This window comes from Vombatus ursinus, unplaced genomic scaffold (assembly GCF_900497805.2).
Source record: "Vombatus ursinus unplaced genomic scaffold, bare-nosed wombat genome assembly UNPS02014818.1, whole genome shotgun sequence".
NCBI classification, from domain to species: domain Eukaryota; kingdom Metazoa; phylum Chordata; class Mammalia; order Diprotodontia; family Vombatidae; genus Vombatus; species Vombatus ursinus.
In genome coordinates this window covers 7736001-7756684 of record NW_020954596.1, presented here as the reverse complement: position 1 = coordinate 7756684, position 20684 = coordinate 7736001, and the positions used below count along the sequence as shown (strand labels likewise).

Below are 20684 nucleotides of genomic sequence, written 5' to 3'. Positions count from 1 at the left end.
ATAATGTTTGTTTTTATTTTGTTCCTAATGTCCTCCACTAAACTCATGCTCCAATACCTAAATGGAATGCGGAGACGACCCTGGGTTCCTGAAACATATGCCAGCTAAATGTGTGTGCTCTGGCAGATCTTACCAAACTAGAAAGGCTTTGAGTGTAGTTTGATCTCTGACTGAAGGCCTTTGATTTAGAGATCAATTTAACTAAGTCTGGAAACTCTGTTAACAATATGGCATCCAGGTAAAGAATTTTTCGCACATAGAACTTCTCAAAGACTATCTAAATTATACAGGCGTGGGAAAAAAACATCTGCACATCTTTTAAGTATTTGTTTCTTGGGCAGCTAGGTGGCACAGTGGATAGAGTGCCAGGCCTGGAATCAGGAAGACTCTTCTTCATGAGTTCAAATCTGGCCTCAGATACTTACTAGCTGTGTGACCTGGGCAAGTCACTTAACCTTGTTTGCCTCAGTTTCCTCATCTGTAAAATGAGCTGGAGAAGGAAATTGGCAAATCACTCCAGTATCTTTGCCAAGAAAACCCCACATAAGGTCACAAAGATACAACTCAACAACCACAAAATTTGTTTCTAATATCCTTTCCTTGGTAGTCATATACTGCTTTACACTGATATGTACTTTAACAAGACAAACTTTGAGATGTAGCTTAGAGGAGCTGAGTCACTTTGCTTTAGTCATTTCCTATTACTGAGTTTCTCTACTTAAGACTCTACTGTGCTAATGCATAAGGATCTTGTCTTACCTTTCTTGTTACCGTCCATCCTGCCAGAACCACTAACACACACCCTAATACATATAAGATTGCTAGGATTTGTTGACAGATTGGCCTTTGCAATAGTGATTCTGGTTTCCCAGAGGCCAAAGATTCACTTGTGCATGAAAACATACTATGATATAAATGACTTAAAAAAGAACTTGAGACAGGACAATTTCCCCTGAGACTCATCAGGAAATAATGCAATGAGTTCTGCGAGGTCAGCGGGTTAGTCAACAAGCATTTATTAAGTACTTACTATGCACCAGGAACTATGCTAAGTGCTAGGGATACAAAGAAAGGCAAAAAACAGCCTCTGCCCAAAAGGAGTTTACATTCTAACAACAACGTCAACTACAAGAAAGATGAGGTGCCCTCTAAGGTCCTAGTATCGCTTGGATCATTTGCCTCTAAAAAGAGCATATGCTCAGAGCTATCTTAACCATAAACCCCTTTAAATAAACAGACTATTAATTTTCTTCAATGTCTGCCCATTAACTGGTAACAGATTCTTGAGATCTCTTACTTTATATAAAACGTACAGTGTAAATAAAACCCAGAAGGCTATCTTTTTTTTTTTTAAGAAGGCTATCTTTTAAGGATGTTTATTTAACTTCCCTTTAAGAACACCACTAAACATTTTAAGGAATGTAACAAACATCATTACCATCTTTTTTTCAAATGTGTAAATACAAATCTGCAGATAGAATATAAGCTGTATGAGAGCAGAAACTGTTTTATTTTCTTTTCTTTTCTCACCACTTGACACACAGTACCTGGCACACAGTAGACAGGTAATAAATGCTTGTTGATTACCTGACTGATTGCCAAATAAGGCTTTCTTTATACTTATATCCAAATATGGGTAAATCTGATGCTCTAGGAATTTTTCATCAATTCAAAACTGATTTAAAACTTTATGCCAGACCAATATTTTTAGCACCAAAACCCCTCCAATCACAATATGAAGGCTTATTTCTTAAGATACATACTTTCCCATTCTCTGGGCTTTCCTCTTTTCCTTTTTAAAACATTTTTTCCCAATTCTGAACTTAAAACATCAAAAAATGGAAGCATGTCTATCTATATACAACGCAGAATATAAAAAAGGGAATTCTAAATGAAACCATGAATCTATTTCATAATGCTTTATATACACCTATATCTACATACATATATATGCTTATATATGTGTGTAAATATACACATATATACACCATTTTGTCTTCTTCTTACACCTGCATTACTAATGTATTTCCATCTCTTAATCATTAAAGAGGTTACTGTCCTTCTCTGTGGAATGGAAGAGTGTAAGTCTTCACATTAATGACAGTTTCATTTTGCCTTTGTATCCATAACAGTTTGGACACAGTAGGTACTTAAATATCTGCTGGGTTAAATGGGAGTTGATGAAATATTCTGCTTCAAAAGAGGATAAATTCAAAGGGGAGATAGGTGGCGCAGTGGATAGAGCTCCGGCCTTGGAGTCAGGAGGACCAGAGTTCAAATCCAGCCTCAGATTCTTGACACTTACTAGCTGTGTGACCCTGGGCAAGTCACTTAACCCTGATTGCCTCACCAAAAAAGAAAAAAAAAAAGAAGAGGAGGAAAATGCAAGCCTCTTATTTATGCTGTGGATTGCACTACTCACTCCATAGTAAAAAAAAAACTCAAGAAATATGATGTTAATAGGAAAGGATTGGACCTGTGATTTAAATTGATATAGAGAACTCCTGGAGGAAGATTTCCTCTCCCAGTGCATGTTGGCATTGGCTCTGCAGCTCTGCAGCTTAGAGAGTAGCCTAGAACACAGAGTAATTAGGTGACCTGTCAAGGGTCACTCAGCTAGAATGTGGCAGAAGTGGGATTTGAATCCAAAGCTTTTTAATTCTGAGGATAATGTTAATAAAGAGGAGAAGGGAATAAATAAGCATTTATATAGTGCCTACTATGTACCAGGCACTGGGCTAAATGTTTTACAAATATGATCTCACTTGATCCTAATAACCTTGGGAGGTAGGTGTTGTTATTATCCCCATTTTACAGTTGAGGAAACCGAGGCAGGCAGAAGTGACTTGCTCAGGGTCACACAACTGCTAAGTAGCTGAGGCCAAACTTGAACTCAGGTCTTCATGACTCCAGGCCCTGAGCTCTATCCACTATGCTCCTTAGTTGCCTTAAAGGTAAAGATTTACCTTTACTTATAAAAAAGGTAAAGAAGGCAGAAAAACTATAATTTCATAAAAGAAAGGAAAAGTATTATTTACAATGGATTAACTGTGTTAAAGATACTATTATTGTACAAAACATTAAGAAGTCTCAAATTTACCATGTAAATTCATCTGGAATTACCTTATCAATAGTAAGCATATAGAAATGTGTGATGTCATTTTCATGTGCATACTTGATTCTTGCCATACATTCTTCTTCATCAATTAATTCACCAACATACTCATTCACAAACTCTCCCTGTAGGTGAGAAGAATGTAGCTATAATAAATAATATACCACACACAGTTCAAAGAGAACATTTTACGTCCTATATCAATATCAATTGGGACAGGAACAGAGTCTCATCTTAATATTAAAGTACTGATCAAAAGATATCCGATGAGCTAATTCTCTCCTTAGGTGGGTCGTAGAAAGCCACAGGCTTAGAATGCACTTGGTTGAAGCACAAAAATCATATGTCCCAGCTCACATACTTTTTCCTACACTACCAAACAGTGCAGGAATTGCTTGATCCTAAGAATGAAGAGTTGAAATAGGGGTTGACTGCAAAGGACATGCCACTTAGGCTTTAAAGGATTTCTAACCCAAGCCACTTCTCTAAGCAATTGTTGCTTCTGTAAGAAAGCTTTCTCCCAGGTCTGTTCATTAAAACAGAAGATAACTAGAGAAAATTACCAGAGACTTCTAAGTCTGAGCTACGAACATCTTAGTGACCTGTAATCTACCTTTCAGCTCTACGCCTCCCAGACCAAGTAACTTCTCTAAGGTCTAGGAAACTTTACGGGCCCCAAGAGAATTACGGCAATCTTTCTAGGCATCATTTCTGATTAATTCAATAAGACTAGCCTTGTAACTTTACAAGTGTAAAAAACTCTGATGGAGGAAACTCCCTTACCAGTACAGACTAGCATCTGCTTAGTAGTCTTAGAGAGTTAACAGGGCATTGAGAAGTGATTTCCTCAGGGTCGCATAGTCAGTATGTGTCAAAAGCAGATCTTCCTGTGAGCCATTCCTCCATCTCTACCCCTTCACCCTCACCACACACAATATATCATCAACCCTTCAGGATATTCACTGGTAGTGCCTGTTCCCCCTAAACATCCAGAATCAAACTTGATACTAAGAAAATAAGAAAAGAATGGTCTTTAAAAACTGGATTAGAATGACAACTTCTTTTTAATATGACCATTACATCTCCTGTGGGGAAACCTTTTTATATAGTCTGTCAAACAACACAGCAAAATGGACTGGATGAAATAGAAATTTAGAGAGGTAAGGAAAGAATTCCATTACATGTGCTCCATTGGTCATTCTTATAAAAACAAGATTGCTATTTAATCTCACAGGATTCAGACGAGATATTCATTTACTACTTGTTGAACTAAAGCATCTATACCAGCAGACTTTTTTGGGCTCTGGAACCACAGCAGCAAAGATAAAAAGGCATTCAAAAAACATTTGTAGACACATTTTTAAAGTGGTAGCATAAAGAAGAATTTAAATATATTATCTGAATCCTACTACTTGGGATTGTACAGAACTAAAGTAGCACTCTTTTCTATTCCATCCCTTTCAATAGCACAATTCTTCATAACTACTGACTACTTCTTCCAAAGGTCAGGGCTGCCTTTTTGAGTAAGATTTTCTTTCTTATAAAACCAAACTAGCACTCCCACCTTTGCTTCAAGACAGAAAATTTAAAGGTAAGTAGTTTAATCATATTTTGAGAAGTTTCCCAATTTTAGATCAAGTGACCACTTTAAATAAAAGTTCTGAAAGACCATTCTCTCCTGATTCTCTTACAGGGAAAAAATATTGCATACCTTTTTAATGTCCCTCTTGGCAACCAGGCCCCAGCCTTTGCCATCAGTTTTGATGATCTTTGTCTCTGGGTACTGACGTTTGGTAAAGCACTGGTTTTGGCACTGCTCTCCTGCTGGACAAACTTGAGGGTGGCACTCATACATTAACATCCGATTTAAACACTCCGAGTCGAAACCACAGGGGTTTTCATCTGTGGGCTTGCAGTTGCATTTGGGAATTTCAGAAATATCAGCTGTATATATCTGAACTTTTCCACAAGGTTTATTCACCTGAGTGTAGAAATTAAACTACTTTAAAGGAAGGCAGGACACCTGAATCCCTCATATGCCTTCACTTTCAATGAGATTTCTTAAATTTTATACATTATAGCTGAAATGAAAAATCCAGCCAACATTTTATTAATGTTAATTATTTGCCTTTTTTTCTGAGAATAAAGAACAGGACCTTGGACATCATTAGGGTACAACAGTTTACCAAAAATATAGGTGGATGGGTAATTCCAAATTTTCTAAATTCAGTTAATACCAGTCTGGAGAAGGCAGTAGAGGGAGAAGCAAAGAAAAACCAAAAAGTACTCAATGAAAATGATTCTTCTTCTACTTTCATTCAATTGCATACTCATTTCCATGATATAACGGAGGGTAGCCAAAAGGATCTAAAGGTGTGGCATTATCAAATATAAGGGGAGACAGCCTTGATGGGTCCTACTTTATTAAAAATCAGAGTATACATGCTTATGGAGTATGTGTGTGTATGTGTATACACATGGATGTGTATATATGTAAAATACACATGTATGTATGTATTTACTTATTTTAAGGAGAATCACAGACTTCACAAAACAAAAAGTAAAAGACTGTATCAGTAGTAGGGAAAAGTGACAGAGACAAGGAACTGAATTGAGCTCCTGTCACTGAAAAGAAACAATACACAAAGGGGACAGGGAGATTACTGTTTGACCTTTCTGGTCCTGATGTCTAGATTGTGATCACAACATTATAAGCCATTTGAGAACAGGAAGCACATGGGCATCATTAACTGGTGCTAAACAAAAATATTCAATTAGTGAAATCCAATTACTAGGTCCTTTCAATTCCCACACTATCTCTCTTATTTGGCTCACTTTTTTCTTACCCTCAGAATACTACAACATACCTTCAATCTCAAATTCCAATGATCAAAGCTACATAAAGCTACAACTACTTTCACTATGTCAGACACCATGCTCAAAAGCAAGGTCCTCCACAGTCTGGCTATAACCTACTTCATCCATATGTTGACTCCCATTACTTTCCTCTACCATAACGGAATTATCTGCTTACTTCCCTCACAAGCAGACCTTGTCCCCATGAGTGCAACTGTGAATTCCATGACTGTTTGAAATGCTTTTTGTTCACTCCTATATTTCTTGAAATCTTACCTAACCATGGCAAGTAAAACTTAAAACCCATCCCTTCCATGTAATAAATCTTATAAGGGATATTCCTGCACACTAAATTCCAAAATGACACCATTTTGCTCTTTATCTGGGTGATCTTTCAATTAATTCCTACAAAAATTATCACCTACACTATTCATATTGCACTTTTCCCATACTACTTGGTGTTGAAGTTCTTTTATATTTGTCTTGGGCTTTTAGTTCAGTCTCTTCCATAGTATTATGGCACTATTTACTGAAGATGATGACACCATAATAAATGTGTACTTGCCCATACAAATTGTCCATTGTTGAGATTCATAGCTATTCACACAAATGTTTAACAATTTAAACTTCATTAATACTTAATTATCCAATTTCTCAATGTTGCATTCAACACTATGGCTCTAATGATTTCTTCTAATATTTATATTTAAAAGTCTCACCTTAATGTGTTTGTAAGGTGGAGGTTTACGTTCATTTTCCTGGGTTTCTCTGGCTTCCCGTTGAAGCTTTACTTCTCGAAAACGAGCTTCAGCTTCTTGCAGTGCTAAAAAAGTTGATGAAATATGGGTAAGAAATCTTGTTAACACAAATAGCTCATCTCTCTTTTATTCTATATTCCTGACAATTTCTTTTGTTCAAATGTCATTTTATGGCTAAATTGATCCAGAATGCTGGCTTATGTTACAAAATGAAAAAGACACTAAGAATTTACAGTTTAAATATACACTAAGATATTTTTGGCAGTAATTTTTGTGGTGACAAAGAATTGGAAACAAAGTAGATGCCATCAACTAGGGAATGGCTTAACTAACTGCAGTACATGAATGTAATGGAATACTGCTGTGCTCTAAGAAAATATGAAAATGATGAATACAAGGAAGCATGGAAATCTTATATAAATTGATGCAAAATGAAGCCAAGTCAAGAAAACAATATATACACTGACAGCAACGTAAATGGAAAGAAAACCAAAACCCAAACTAAATGTTGCCAAATCATAAAAGCCGTGCTTGGGCCCAAAGAAGACAGATGAGAAGACAACTCCTCCTACTTCTTTGGAATGATGGAAAACATGGGTGCAGAACACAGCATAAAACATCAGATGTTTTCATTGTGTTCATTGGTTTTAAATTGTCCCCTCCTTTTCTTCTTAAAAAATTCTGTTATAAAGGTTCTCTGAAATCAGGGAAGGATAATACTAAGGGAAATGTAGGTTTTGTAAAAACAAAAGATATCAATAAAAACCTATTTTTAAAAATTTATAAGGGGCAGCTAGATGGAACAGTGGATAGAGCACTGGCCTTGGATTCAGGAAGACCTGAGTTCAAATCTGGCCTCAGACACTTGACAGTTACTAGCTGTGTGACTCTGGGCAAGTCACTTCATCCCATTGCCTCACATAAAAAGAGAAAAGAAAAAAAACATTTATAATTTACTCTCAATAAAGAATACGTCCCAGTTTCTTACTCTATATATAAGGCTGACACAATGTGTCTATGATTGAAAATACATTTTCATCTTAATTTAATACTCAGATATTATCATTAATTTAAAAAATTTTATTAATAAAAATTAGAAATTCCATCAACAAGCACAAACATTCACAGAGATAAGAAAAGAGAACATTTTTAAAAACAAAGTCAAGTCAATAAGCATTTACAAAATACTATATACCAGGGGGCAGCTAGGTGGCGCAGTGGATAGAGCACCGGCCCTAGAGTCAGGAGGATCTGAGTTCAAATCTGGCCTCAGACACATAACACTTACTAGCTGTGTGACCCTGGGCAAGTCGCTTAACCCCACTGCCTAGCAAAAAAAAAAGAAAAAGAAAAAGAGAAAAAGAAAAAAAAAACCTATATACCAGACACAGTGCTAAGCACTGGGAATACCACCCCCCCCCCCAAAAAGCCAAAAGGAACATCTGTTTTCAAGGAGCTCAGTCTAATGGAAGAATCAACATGAAAACAGAAAACAGTTTTGCACAAATAAGCTATATACAAGATAAATGGAGATAAACTCAGAAAAGAGAAGGCATTAGCATCAAGGGAAATTGGGAAAGGCTTTGTACAGAAGGCAGGATTTCAGTTGAGACCTGAAGAAAGCCAGAGAAACCAGAAGGTGGAGACAAGGAGAGAGAGAATTCTAAGCAGGGAGAACAGCCAGTGAGAGTCAAGAGATGAGTGTGTTGCTTGAGGAACAGCAAGGAGGCTAATCAGTGGATCGTAGAAAATGTAGAGGAGAGTTAAGATGGAAGAAAAATGGAAAGGTGGAAAGGGGCCAGATTATGAAGAATTTTAAAAGCCAAATATGGCCAATGTTGACCACCTTCTTCTCCTTGATACTCTTCTTCTCTCTAGGTTTCTGTGACTCTACTTTCCTGGTTCTCCTACTTATCTGACCACTCTTTCTCAGTCTCCTTTGCTAGATCTTCATCTAGGTCATGTTCACTAACCATGTGTGTCCCACAGGGCTCTACCCTAAACCTTCTTCTCTCCTCCCTCTATACTACTTCACTTGGTGATCTCATCAGCTCCCAGGGATTCAATGATCATTTCTATGCTGATGATTTGCAATTCTACTTATACAGCCCTAATCTTTCTGCTGACCTCCATTCTCACATCGCCAACTGCCTATTAAATCTTGAACTCAATGTCTTATAGACATATTCAACTCAACAAGTTCAAAACTGACTCAGTAATTTCCCCCCAAACTTCCCTATTACTGTTGAGGACATCATCATTCTCTCAGTCACCCAGGCTTGCAAACCAGGTGTCATCCTTGACTCCTCACTATCTCTTACCTCCCCTATCTAATCTGGTGCCTAAGCATACGTATTTCACCTTTGCAACATCTCCTGAATATGCCAATATGCCCCCTTCTCTCTTCTGACACTGCCTCCTCACCTCATTCCTGTACTACTGCAATAGCCTGCTGTTGGGTTGGCCTGCCTCAAGTCTTTTCCCTTTCCAAACCATCTTCCATTCAGCCACCAAAGTGATTTTCCTAAAGGGCATGTCTGACCATGCCACTCTTCTCCCCCATTCTCCATAAACCAGTGACTCCCTGTTACTTCCTAGACAAAATATTAAATCTTCTATTTAGTGTTCAAAGCTCTTCATAATTTATCCCCCACACACCTTTCCAGTCTTTTTATACCTTACTCACCCCATGTACTCTGATAATAACCTTCTTGCCATTCCTCCCACAAGATATTCCATATTTTCTAACTCTGAGTATTTCCACTGGTTGTCCCCCATGCCTGGAATGCCCTCCTTCCTCATTTCTGCTTCTTGGCTTCCTAGCTAAAATCCCACCTCCTACTGGAAGCCTTTCTTAATCCCTCTTAATTCTGGTGCCCTCCCTCTGTTGATAATTTCTTATTTATTCCATATACAGCCTGCTTGTAGATAATTATTTGCATATTGTCTCCCCATTAGATTGTGAGCTAATGAAGGGTAAGGGACGGTCTTTTGCCTTTGTATTCCTAGCACTTAACACCATGCTTGGCAGAGTAGGCACTTAATAAATTTAATAAAAACTTATTGATTGAAAAACTATATATTAACTTTATTAAGATAGAGCAAAATTATCTTATGTGTGTAGCATAGACTTTATTGTTTCTTAATGTTGTTATTTACATAGCTGTGGTAGTTGGGTACATTTTCATTTAATTCTTTCCTCTCTACTTTAAGTCATAGCATTTTTCTATGTATTTTTCCTTTTTCTCCTTTCTTTTAGCATAATGATATTCCATTACACTCATACACTATAATTTAGTCTCAATCATTTCCAAGTTGTTAGGGTACTGTTTATTTCCAAGATTTGTCTGGCTATACAAATACTGTAACTAGGACTATCTTTATACATATTGGTCTTTTTTTCTTGTCAGTAACATCTTTAGGGCATAAAATATGAAGTGGTATTGCTGAGATGAAGGCTACAAACACTTTTATAACTCTTATTATATAATTCTATATTTATACCCAAAAAAGATTGAAACAATTCACAGCACCACAAGTCAATTAACATGTCAGTTTTTCCACAGTCACACAAGCACTGAATTCTATTATCTAATAGCGTCTTTGCTATCTAAAAATGTCTTTGCTAATTTAATGGTTATAAGGTTCTATTTCAGAGCCATTTTAATTTCATGACTCAAATTAGAATTCTCAAAATCACTTTTCAAATTAGAGATTTGGACTTCTTTTTCAAATAATTGCTGATAGTTTGTTTTTTCTTTTGAGAAATTCTTGTTTATGTTCTGTGACCATTTCCTTATTGGAGAATGGCTATTACATCAAATTTCCTATAGATTTTAAATGCCAGAATTTACCAAACCTTTTCAAAGATTTTTTTCCCCTAGTCTATATCTTTCTTATTCTGCATATGTTGTTTGTAGTTGTGTATCTTTTACATAATCAAATAGATCTACTTTGTCTAAATTCCTCTTCTGAGTATGTTTTGGGTTTATTATTGATTTTCTACTTTTTAAAACTGTTCTTTTTAGTAACATCGAATTTAGTTATATTTGACAACTCAGTAGTAGCTCATAAATTTGGAGAAATATTAAAATCTAATTCTGAAGTCAACATGATATAGTAGACAAAGCACTGGCTTTGAAGCAAGAGAGCTGCTTATGGCACATAACTGAATGTGTGACCCTAGGAAAGTCTCCATCTCTCTCAGTGTAGATCACTCTCCAAGACTATACAGAGAAAATGCCCATCTGCATTGGTAAAAGGAGTTTTCCTCTTTTTGAACTTCCCAGTACTAATGAAATCATAGGTCTCATCCCTATCTGTATCCTTAATTTTGAAACAAACTTAATTCAACAAGAATTATTAAGTATCTATCAGGTACTAGGTACTGTGCAAGGTGTTAGGAATGCAAAGATCAAAAAAAGTCCTTATTCTTAAGGAGTGTACATTTTACTGAAGGAAAAGAGAAAATATAGACAGATAAATATAAAATATACAAAGTCTGGAGGTTTTTTTTGCCTTTTGGGCAAATGAGAATATTAACAATTGGAGAAAACAAACAAACAAACAAACAAAAAACAATTGGAGATATTTGGAAAGATTTATGACTTAGAGGGAAGTAGATATCATAATTAAGCTAAGGAAAGGAAGCATCTAAGGCCCTCAATAGGGCTGTGTAAAACCACTGAGTCGGGAGATGGAATGTCATGCTTGAAGAGGAACAAACTGGCCAGCTTAGCTTGAGAATGTGTAATGTAGTGTGTGTGAGGTACAATAAAATGTTTATAAGGAGATTCAAATTGAGATGTATAGCAGGCAATTGGTGATGTGGGATTGGAGCTCAGGAGATAGATGAAGGATAGATATGTAGATCTGGGAATCATCTCGGTAGAGATGATAACTGAACCCACGAGGGGTTATGAAGGATATTTCTGTACTCATCCTAAAAACAAATCTAAACATTTGAATGAAGGAAAATCTTTCTTAAGTTTTTATAACAAATGTAGAGAATATTATAGACTAGTTGTGTAATAGATTTTGAATACCTGAACATAGCTATAAGAATAGAACATGGAAGGCAGTGTGATACAGTGGAAAGAGGCCTGACTGCAGCTATAGGACAGGAATTTGGATCCTGGCTGTCACTGACCACTCCCTGGTCAAGGCCTATCACTCTTCTGGAGTTTAGTTTCCTCATCTGTAAAACGAAGGGGTTGGACTTAATGACATCTAAGGTCCTTTCAAACTCTAAACCTATGATCCTACTGGGGTAGATAAGGATTAAAGCTAACTATGATCAGTCAAATCTTAAAGAAAAAACTATTGCAGTAAAATCTTATAATAATGGATCTTACTGAATTATGAATTCCACTATATTGTGGCTTAAACTATGTTCTTTATAGGCACAATGACGTACTGTAACAATATGTCAACAGTCTCTTTTTTCCTTTATAGTAAAACCAGACTAACATGAAAATGTATTTTATTGACCCCAAATTCTCTGAGTGTCAAAAAATGGATAAATATAAAACTTATATGTAAGATAAAAGAATCCAGAAAATATTTAAAATAACTAATTCTTGAAAATAATGAATACATACATACACACACACACACACACACACATAGATAGATAGATACACTACAGAGTGCCACAGGATATAGCCTTATACAAACTATGTTACTCTAGTAAAAAAACATGACACTAATACTTCTCTAATCTAATATTATCTAATCTACTATTTACAAACAATTTAGTTTCTCTTATTTGTCTTAAAATGCAAATGCAACATGTTTGCTCTATTTCCTTTTTTTCTGTATAGTTTCAAAGAAAAAAGATAGATGACTGTCAATAGAGTGAACATAAGACATTTTAGAAAAAAGCTAAATAACATATTTTATATTTCAATACCATTCTTGAAGACTTTTCCAATTCCTTTAATTCCTTGATATCTGCTTCCCCGATCTCCTTCCATATAGGGAAAGACTCGTGCCTGATGTGTCCAGTAATAATCTTTAGATCCAAAGAAAAACACAGGAAACTCGCCAATCTCATGCTTCATTTTCTGAATATTTGGAGGAACATTTTTTGGATGGCAAACTTCTGCAGGCCACCATCTATATAACAAATTTTAAAAATTACATTTTTAAAAACCTTTCACGGATAGGAATAACAATTTTAAATATTTTTTCACAATTTAATCTAAACTGAAAAGAGGGGGAAAAAAACCACAGACATAATCAGCATGAATTTCTACTCATTAGACAGACCTGTAGTTCCCAAGTTTGACCCAAATGATGTCTTGAAAATGAAGCTTTTTTCCAGCTCTGCAGTCATTGCAATACCAACTGCCATCTGGCATTTCAATATTCAAACAGTCTGGATGGAATGCTGCTGGACATGACTCACAGCATAACAGGCTTCCCCCTGTGTGAAATGGAAAACTTTAGTTAGCTTTTGTTTACTCCAATTCAGGTCTTGATTTAACTTCTCATAATATATAACAAAATTAACTGATATATTTGACTTTGAAATACTAATTCAAGAAAAATGACACTGTAAATGTTGACATTTTGATACATTAAAGTTGTTACTGTTCACATCACTATTATATTTTGCTCTAATTTTAGTTTGAAACATTCTCTTACATGGTAGCAACAATTGCAAAAATGTTAATATGTTATGTTGACAACTGTGAACAGTCACCATCAGAGGACGCTTATGTACTATTGATGTATATTTTAGCACTTTAAAAATGTGATAATCATAGTGACTGCACTGAAAAATTACTTTCAGTAGAATGATAAAAGGTATCCAAACAATAGATTAAATATAAATGAAACAAAAAAAATGCCTTACCTTTTGAGCAAACAAAGCACCAGCTCACATTCACATGGGCATGATGACTTTTTCCTTTCCGAGCAGTGAAATGATTAGTGCAAACAATGTTGTTGGAAGCAATCACTGAACAACCTGCGGCCATGCAGCCATCTCCTCCATGATAAGCAACAGGACAGCGAACACATCGCATCATTTTACCTATCAAGTACACAAATGTTTCAACATACCAATACTTCAAAGATCTCTGATTTGATCCATGCAGGTGCTTCCTCCCCCAGTGCAAACCACAACCTTTCCATGCCTTAGAACAGATCTGCACAACCTTTGGCCCTCAGGCCACTTAGAGCCTGAGGAAGGATAAAGGATTTTGGCCAGAGAAAAATGCAGAGGATGTTTTCCTCTACATTTTTTTCACAGGCCACCCAAAATCCTTTGGCATGCTTTAAGCGGCCCATGGCCGTAAACGGCTCATAGCTAAGAGGTTGTATAGGCCTGCCTTAGAACATGGTCATATGGGTTTATGTGGCTAAAATAATTCATCACCTGGTACAGTTAGCTTTCTAGTGATAAACCTGTCCTGATTCTGGTAGGCTGATCCTCCAACAAATAAAAAGTCTGTCCCGAGGCCTGTATTTATATGTCAGAAAGTCAAGTAGGAGTTGCTGGACCTGGTGCTCTATTAATACAACCTTCAAGTATGCAGAATAATCTTTATACTATAATCCAGCATGGAGAACTTTATCAAGGGTACTCATGCAATAACCTAAAAATGACAAGCTGCACATTATCAATGAGATAAGATACTGAATTATGCCAAGAAGAGTACTACGCTTGCTTTGTTAAATTGATCGTTCATGAAATGTCACATACAATTTTTTTTAAAAGGTCTTCAGGTAGGGAAAAAAAATTCTCAATGGAGAAAAATCAGCAGTAACTTTTAAGGGGAAAGCAATCAATTAAAACGTTAAACCTTCTTTCAAGAATGTTTAACCAAGATGGCAGCTAGGTGGCACAGTGGATAAAGACCAGGCCCTGGAGTCAGGAGGACCTGAGTTCAAATCCGGCCTCAGACACATAACACTAACTAGCTGTGTGACTCTGGGCAAGTCACTCAATTGCCTCACCAAAAAACAAAAAAAACTAAGAATATTTAACCATAAATTTTCTCTCATTTAAATGATTAGGAGAAAAAAAACAAGGTGAAAAAATTAAGGCTTTTTTGGGAGGAGGAGGTTATCAACTGTACTTGTCTAATGTTGCATGTTCAAAAGGAAAAAGAAAAGCCTATGAAACTGGAAAAGTCCTATTATATATCTCTAAGATTGATTTTTTCAGTTGTTACCCATCTTATTTGAAGAAAAATTAATTAATTTTACATGGCTCTAAAACCCTTAAATGGCAGCTAGATGGTTCAGTGGATAGAGTCAGTTCAAATCTAGCCTGAGACATTTTCTAGTCGTATGAGCTGGGCAAGTCACTTAACCCTATTTGCCTCAGTTACTCATCTGTAAAAATGAGCTAGAGAAGAAAATAGCAAACCACTCCAGTATCTTTGCCAAGAAAACCCAAATAGTGTCATGAAGAGTCAGACATGACTGAAACAACTGAACAACAAAATACCTTTTGATGATCTTGGATTTGAAGGATTTGTTACATGACAGCTTACGCAGCTGTGGAGGGGACAACGAAATCCTCGGCTCTCAAATACAGTAAGGTGGTATTTTTTCACACATGCTTCATGGTAAAATTTTCCACACTGGGATACAACACAGCGTTTCACTTCTGTTTTTTTCTCCTTACAAACAAAACACGAGTGAATCCCTAATAATGATTAAAGGGAAAGTTGGAAATAGAGAAGTATTAGTGTTAAGTTAAATTACAGTTAAGTACTTATGTCATTCTAAAATCAACTAAGTCTAGCAATGTTCCCTTTATAAGGGGGTCAAGTTTTCAAATTTTTGGGGGGGGGTGGCAGAGGGGAAAGGTAAAAATACTAGCTACAACTTTAAGCCCTGGTAATAGAGAAGCATTCTTCAAAGTTTCAGCCTGAACACACAGATATAGCTGGAAAAAACACAGAATGTAATAATGCAGTTCATTTTCTCAACACAATCACAGAATATTCAAGTTGGAAGGGATCAAAAAAGCCACCTAATTCCAGCCCAAATGTTAATAATAATCCACTCTAAAATAACTTCAATCTGTAGTCATTCAGAATCTGCTTGAAGACTTCTAGTGAAGGGAAAACCAAAACTTCTTGAGGAAGCCTTTTGTACTTTTGAAGAGATGTGGTTATGACTCAGGGAAAAGCATTATGAATAGTTATGCATGTTGTGAAATCTGACAGGATAATTAAGGGAGAAGCTTAACTAAATTAGTGTAAATTCTGAATTATAGAATATTTTGGAAGAAATGTAATTTTATACCTCTCAAGAGCATAAAGTAACTAAAACTGTTAATAGTACTATGGGAAAAGTACCATCTGATGATAATAATCTTATGTAACAAGCATTAGAATTTTTAACTGTATAAAAACAAATGTTTCTCAAAGGGATTATAACACTTCTGTGCCTAGCCTTCCTTTAACCTTATTACATAATTTGCTTAACAAATCCTTTTCTTTAAATAAGCTTTTTTTGGGGGGAAGGCGGGTAGGCATGACTTGCTTTTGATTTAGGGATGCTGTGTTTTCATCAGTACAGTGGTGAAGAAACTTCCCCAACCAATGGAAAACAGCACCTATTCTACAACTCATTTCTTAAAAAAAAATTACCTAGGGCACTGAGAGGCTCCATGATCTGCTCAGGGTCACTTAGTCACTATGTTTGTTGTAACGATAGAGACCAGCTCCTTTATTCAACTAGGCCACATGACCTCACCACACCCTTTCTTCATAGATAAAATAGAACCAAGGTGAAATATACTAATCAGAAATCTCAAGACTGTATAGTTGGAACATTAATGTTCACTACAGTTAAAAAGAATTCTCTGAAATACTCAAAATCAAATACATGTCACATTTCACCAAATTCTCTGGTAATATTATCATTTTGTATATTCTAATCTGAAATAAGTGGGTCACAAATCTGAACTGAAATAATCATTTATGGATGTTTTTGGTTATCATGACTATTTCTTGCAATGGGTACTAACTTTTATAATGAAACATTTCCACGTTTCAAATAATGGCCTACTGATTAGAATGTCTATCACAATTCCAGCACAGCCAGATAGTTAACATTCTTTATATTGAGTTAATTTTATTTGTACAAAATTTTGGCTCTAATTTTAAGTGGTTAAAAGTTCTCCAATGTGGTGTAAGCCAAGGAACCATACTTTGTAGCATTCTAGTTTTTAAACAGACAACTGAGTGAAAGTTACTCTGCAAAAAGTTCAAGATGCTGAAGTTAAAAGTATATATGAGTCAATTTTACTTCAACAATTAAAAAAAATCATGTCAAACAAACATCTTTTTTAAAGAAACCATTTTTTAAATGTAGGATTATTTATCGCTCAATATTATAATCCAGAGATGAAAAGAGCACACACAGCAATCACTCAACTTGCAATAAGGTGAAAATTCTATGAAGTTATCAGGGATTAGATTATTTTGATAAACGGTGAGTTTTTGGGATTGAAGAAAAGGAACAGGTAGCACTAACTTCGAGGGTAAAGGACATTACAATCTGTTTCTATTAATTTCTTAGGTATAACAATTTCAGAAATAGTTCAAACACATAAATACATACACATATACAATATATAACATATATAATAGTATATATAATACTATCACCAAAGAAATTCTGTCAATTTCTCTTTTTAAAGATAAAAGCTTTTTTTTAAAGCTCTGAACAAAAAACTTACCTGAAGTACATTCACTGCAAATGAATTTTCCTTCTGGTCTTCTAGAAAGCCCAAGGCAGGATAAATGAAAAGCTCCATAACAGGGTCCTTCACAAAGCAGGAGATTGCCAGATTTCTCGCAAAGCTTTTAAACAGAAAGCAGGAATGTTGAATACACACAAAGATTTCTCCCCTCTCCCCATTTTTCTCTTCCTAACCCCACTTTGCTACTTAGGGGGAAAAGTACACTTGTAAAATACTACAGATTACAAAATATTCATAAATCAGTCAATTACAAACACTGCCACTGACTAGCCAATTGCAAATTTAACTAAAATTATATAGGCTTTATTAAGGAATGTCAAGTCAGACATATGAAGAAAATATTCATAGAAAATGTCGCATCATAAATTTATGGCTTAAAGCCACTGATGTTTAATTCATAAGACATTTCTATGGGTAAAGGTTACTTCTGACCAAAACACTAGTTGTGTTATAATTGTTATTACTTTTTCATCTCTCACAGAGTTTCCACTCAGCATGATTCAAGCACAAATCAATGATCACAACTAGTTAGGGCAACTTAATTGCCTGTTTTACAGTAGATTATATCTTTGATAATAATCCAAAATACAAGGGTTCACAAAAGGCAAAACAGGGCTTAAGCTCAGCCAAAAGCCCATTATCACTGAACATTTACTAAGTGATGAATGAAAGCTTTCAGCTTACCTGACAAACATATTCCTTTTTAGCTGTGGTTCCTCGCTCAGACTTTTTAGAAGATATAGAAATTTCAGTTTGAGTCTCATCTGCGCTTTCATATGGGGACTCTGAAGGTTCATCTCCTTGACCATCTGAGATCTGAAGATGAAGCGTATGAATTATATTTCACTATAGCCAGGCGAAGAAATAAGGGGTCATATTCTGCTTTAAAAAAGGCACTAGTTATTGTTAAATGATTTAATATACAAACAATACCTTATAAACATTTCCCTTTATTACTGAATTTAAATATGACAACTTTTATACATACATGTATAGAAGTTGTATTATGCCTAAGATTTAGTAACATTCTTAAATAACCTTATATTTAACTAACTATACTTAATAACAAAAATATTAGTGATATTTGAAAACTATAACATGTTTTAAAAATTTGGGGCTTTGACTTTCCCCACTAAACCACTTCAGTCCCAAACAAAATCAAATGTGTACAGTAAAAGATGTTAACATCAAATATGTTTTTTTTCTTAAATAAATAAAATTTGGAACACAAGTTCAAGCCCCACAAAGGTATTCCTATTTGTTTTATTTCAGTGCCATAACTCAGCTTTAAAGGGGTTCAGAAAAATATTCAAAATGGGATATACTCCTTTTCTAATATTTCTTAAAAGTATTCACTAAACTTAGTTTTGAGACTTATTATCAAGTTTGTGGATTATCCATGTCCTCTGTTTCTCTTCTTCTCCCCAATGCTTGTCTTTGGGACATTTCACAGCTCATTAGTACCTCCCCCAGAGGGTGGGTAGCTGAAGGGAGAGAAGGTGAAGAGAAGGTGAAGTCAAATCTGTCCATTTTACTTAACAGTTCTGGTTTAAAAAAAAAAAAAGAAAGAAAAGTTTGGGAGGAAGAAATTCAAACTCTTGGCCAAATGATATGACTAATCTAGGAAGCTCTGTTTAGCCATACTATACCTGCCACCCTCTTATTATCAAACATAATCTAGCTTTAGGCTAATACTTCCCCACCCACCACTGAATCTTTTCAGAAGTCACACTTTCAATTAAATTCATACATGCTTAATTGAAAACAGGGAAACCATTTGCCATTTAGCTTTTCTGTTAAAGACTTGTGATCTTTGTAAAAACTTTAGACACCATATGTGGAAGCTTTTACATGAGTCTAAATCATAATATTCATTTATTATTGTGTAAAGTAGTGGACCTAAGAAATAGAATACAGAAAACTATAATTTAGAATTAAGTGATGGGTCTGCATCACTGCAAGAATACCAGCTAATTTGGTCAGTTATGTAGGTTTATGCATCTATGATTGACTTCAAGCAAATCATTTAACTTGTATGTTTATGTAATTTACATTATTTAATAGGACATGTGGGAACAAACTCTAAGGATATCACTAAGTGTTTTCCTGATTTTAAATCAGTACTAAAAGAAATTTTCTACTAACTTTTTTATCTTGATTTTACTATTTTCTAGAAAAATGGACTAAAAAATAAATTAACAAGAAGTCTAACTCCAAATTTTAAAATAAATTAATATGATTTTGATTTTTGACATATTTAAATGTTTTGCTCTATCTAAGCTGTAGTTCTAACAAAAAATGTGCTTTTGTTCAATATTTTACACCAATAAGCTTTTCCCTATTATTCCATTAGTATTCCTTTGGTATTCTGCAGATACAGAAAAACCAGCAATTAAAAAATACTTTGAGTTTAAGTCCCAAATTTATATTATTAATAAAGTTCCAAATCAAGTTAATAGCATACCTACATACAGGGACACAAGGTGTTCTGTTCATGTTGGTACAAACTAATAATCCTTTCTTACTGGGGTTGCCTCTCAAAAGACAAACAGAATTATGTGCTATTATCACTTTATACATTATAGGTAGCTTTTGGGGGGGGGGAAAGGCCTTCAAAGCACTTTACAAATCATCTTAGAGACAGAAATTGAAACACAATAAGGAATAGTAAGGGACTTTAACCCAAATCTCAACTCAAACCAGCTGGCAGTGCTTTATCCACAAAACCATGTTGATACTAGTTTCAAACAAATTTAGAAGCAGAAAAAAAATGGGTGGGGATAGAGACAGAAAACACACATCAGTCCTGGTACAGAGGAAGAAGCAGCACCTTTTATTTAAAATTTACAGAAAAAGTTAGCATGTTTCCACTTGGAGAAGATATTTCCTAAAATTAACAAAGTGTGTTTAAGGAAGAACAGTGAATACACTTTTTTTAATGCATGTATAAATTTTAAGAGACAAAATATTAAGTTAATTTTCTAATATTTGGAAGGGGATATACATACAAGATAATATATAAAAAATGAAACCTTACAAAGTTACAATCAGTAAAAGTACAATTCCAAGATTTTCTGACTTGTACCATGTTTCACCCTCTTTTTCCACTCATTTTTATGGGAGCTGTATTCCAATGACTATTTAGCAAACCACCAGCAAATGTAGTAGCAAATGTATACAGATAAATAACAGGATATCGTTTCTTTACTAAAGAGTCAGACTT

The 20684-nt window shown here is 35.1% G+C and overlaps 1 protein-coding gene across 1 annotated transcript in view; it reads right to left on the bottom strand.

The window, feature by feature from the left end:
- NSD2 (nuclear receptor binding SET domain protein 2) overlaps positions 1-20684 on the bottom strand; it is a 78664-nt gene that overhangs the window by 19745 nt on the left and 38235 nt on the right. The window contains exons 10-18 of the mRNA XM_027836146.1: positions 18146-18277; positions 17438-17561; positions 15191-15391; positions 13589-13768; positions 13000-13156; positions 12641-12846; positions 6691-6794; positions 4827-5096; positions 3124-3240 (exon numbers count right to left, since the gene is read on the bottom strand). Of these exons, the coding sequence (XP_027691947.1) occupies positions 3124-3240; positions 4827-5096; positions 6691-6794; positions 12641-12846; positions 13000-13156; positions 13589-13768; positions 15191-15391; positions 17438-17561; positions 18146-18277 (1491 nt within the window). The remainder of the gene's footprint in view (positions 1-3123; positions 3241-4826; positions 5097-6690; positions 6795-12640; positions 12847-12999; positions 13157-13588; positions 13769-15190; positions 15392-17437; positions 17562-18145; positions 18278-20684) is intronic.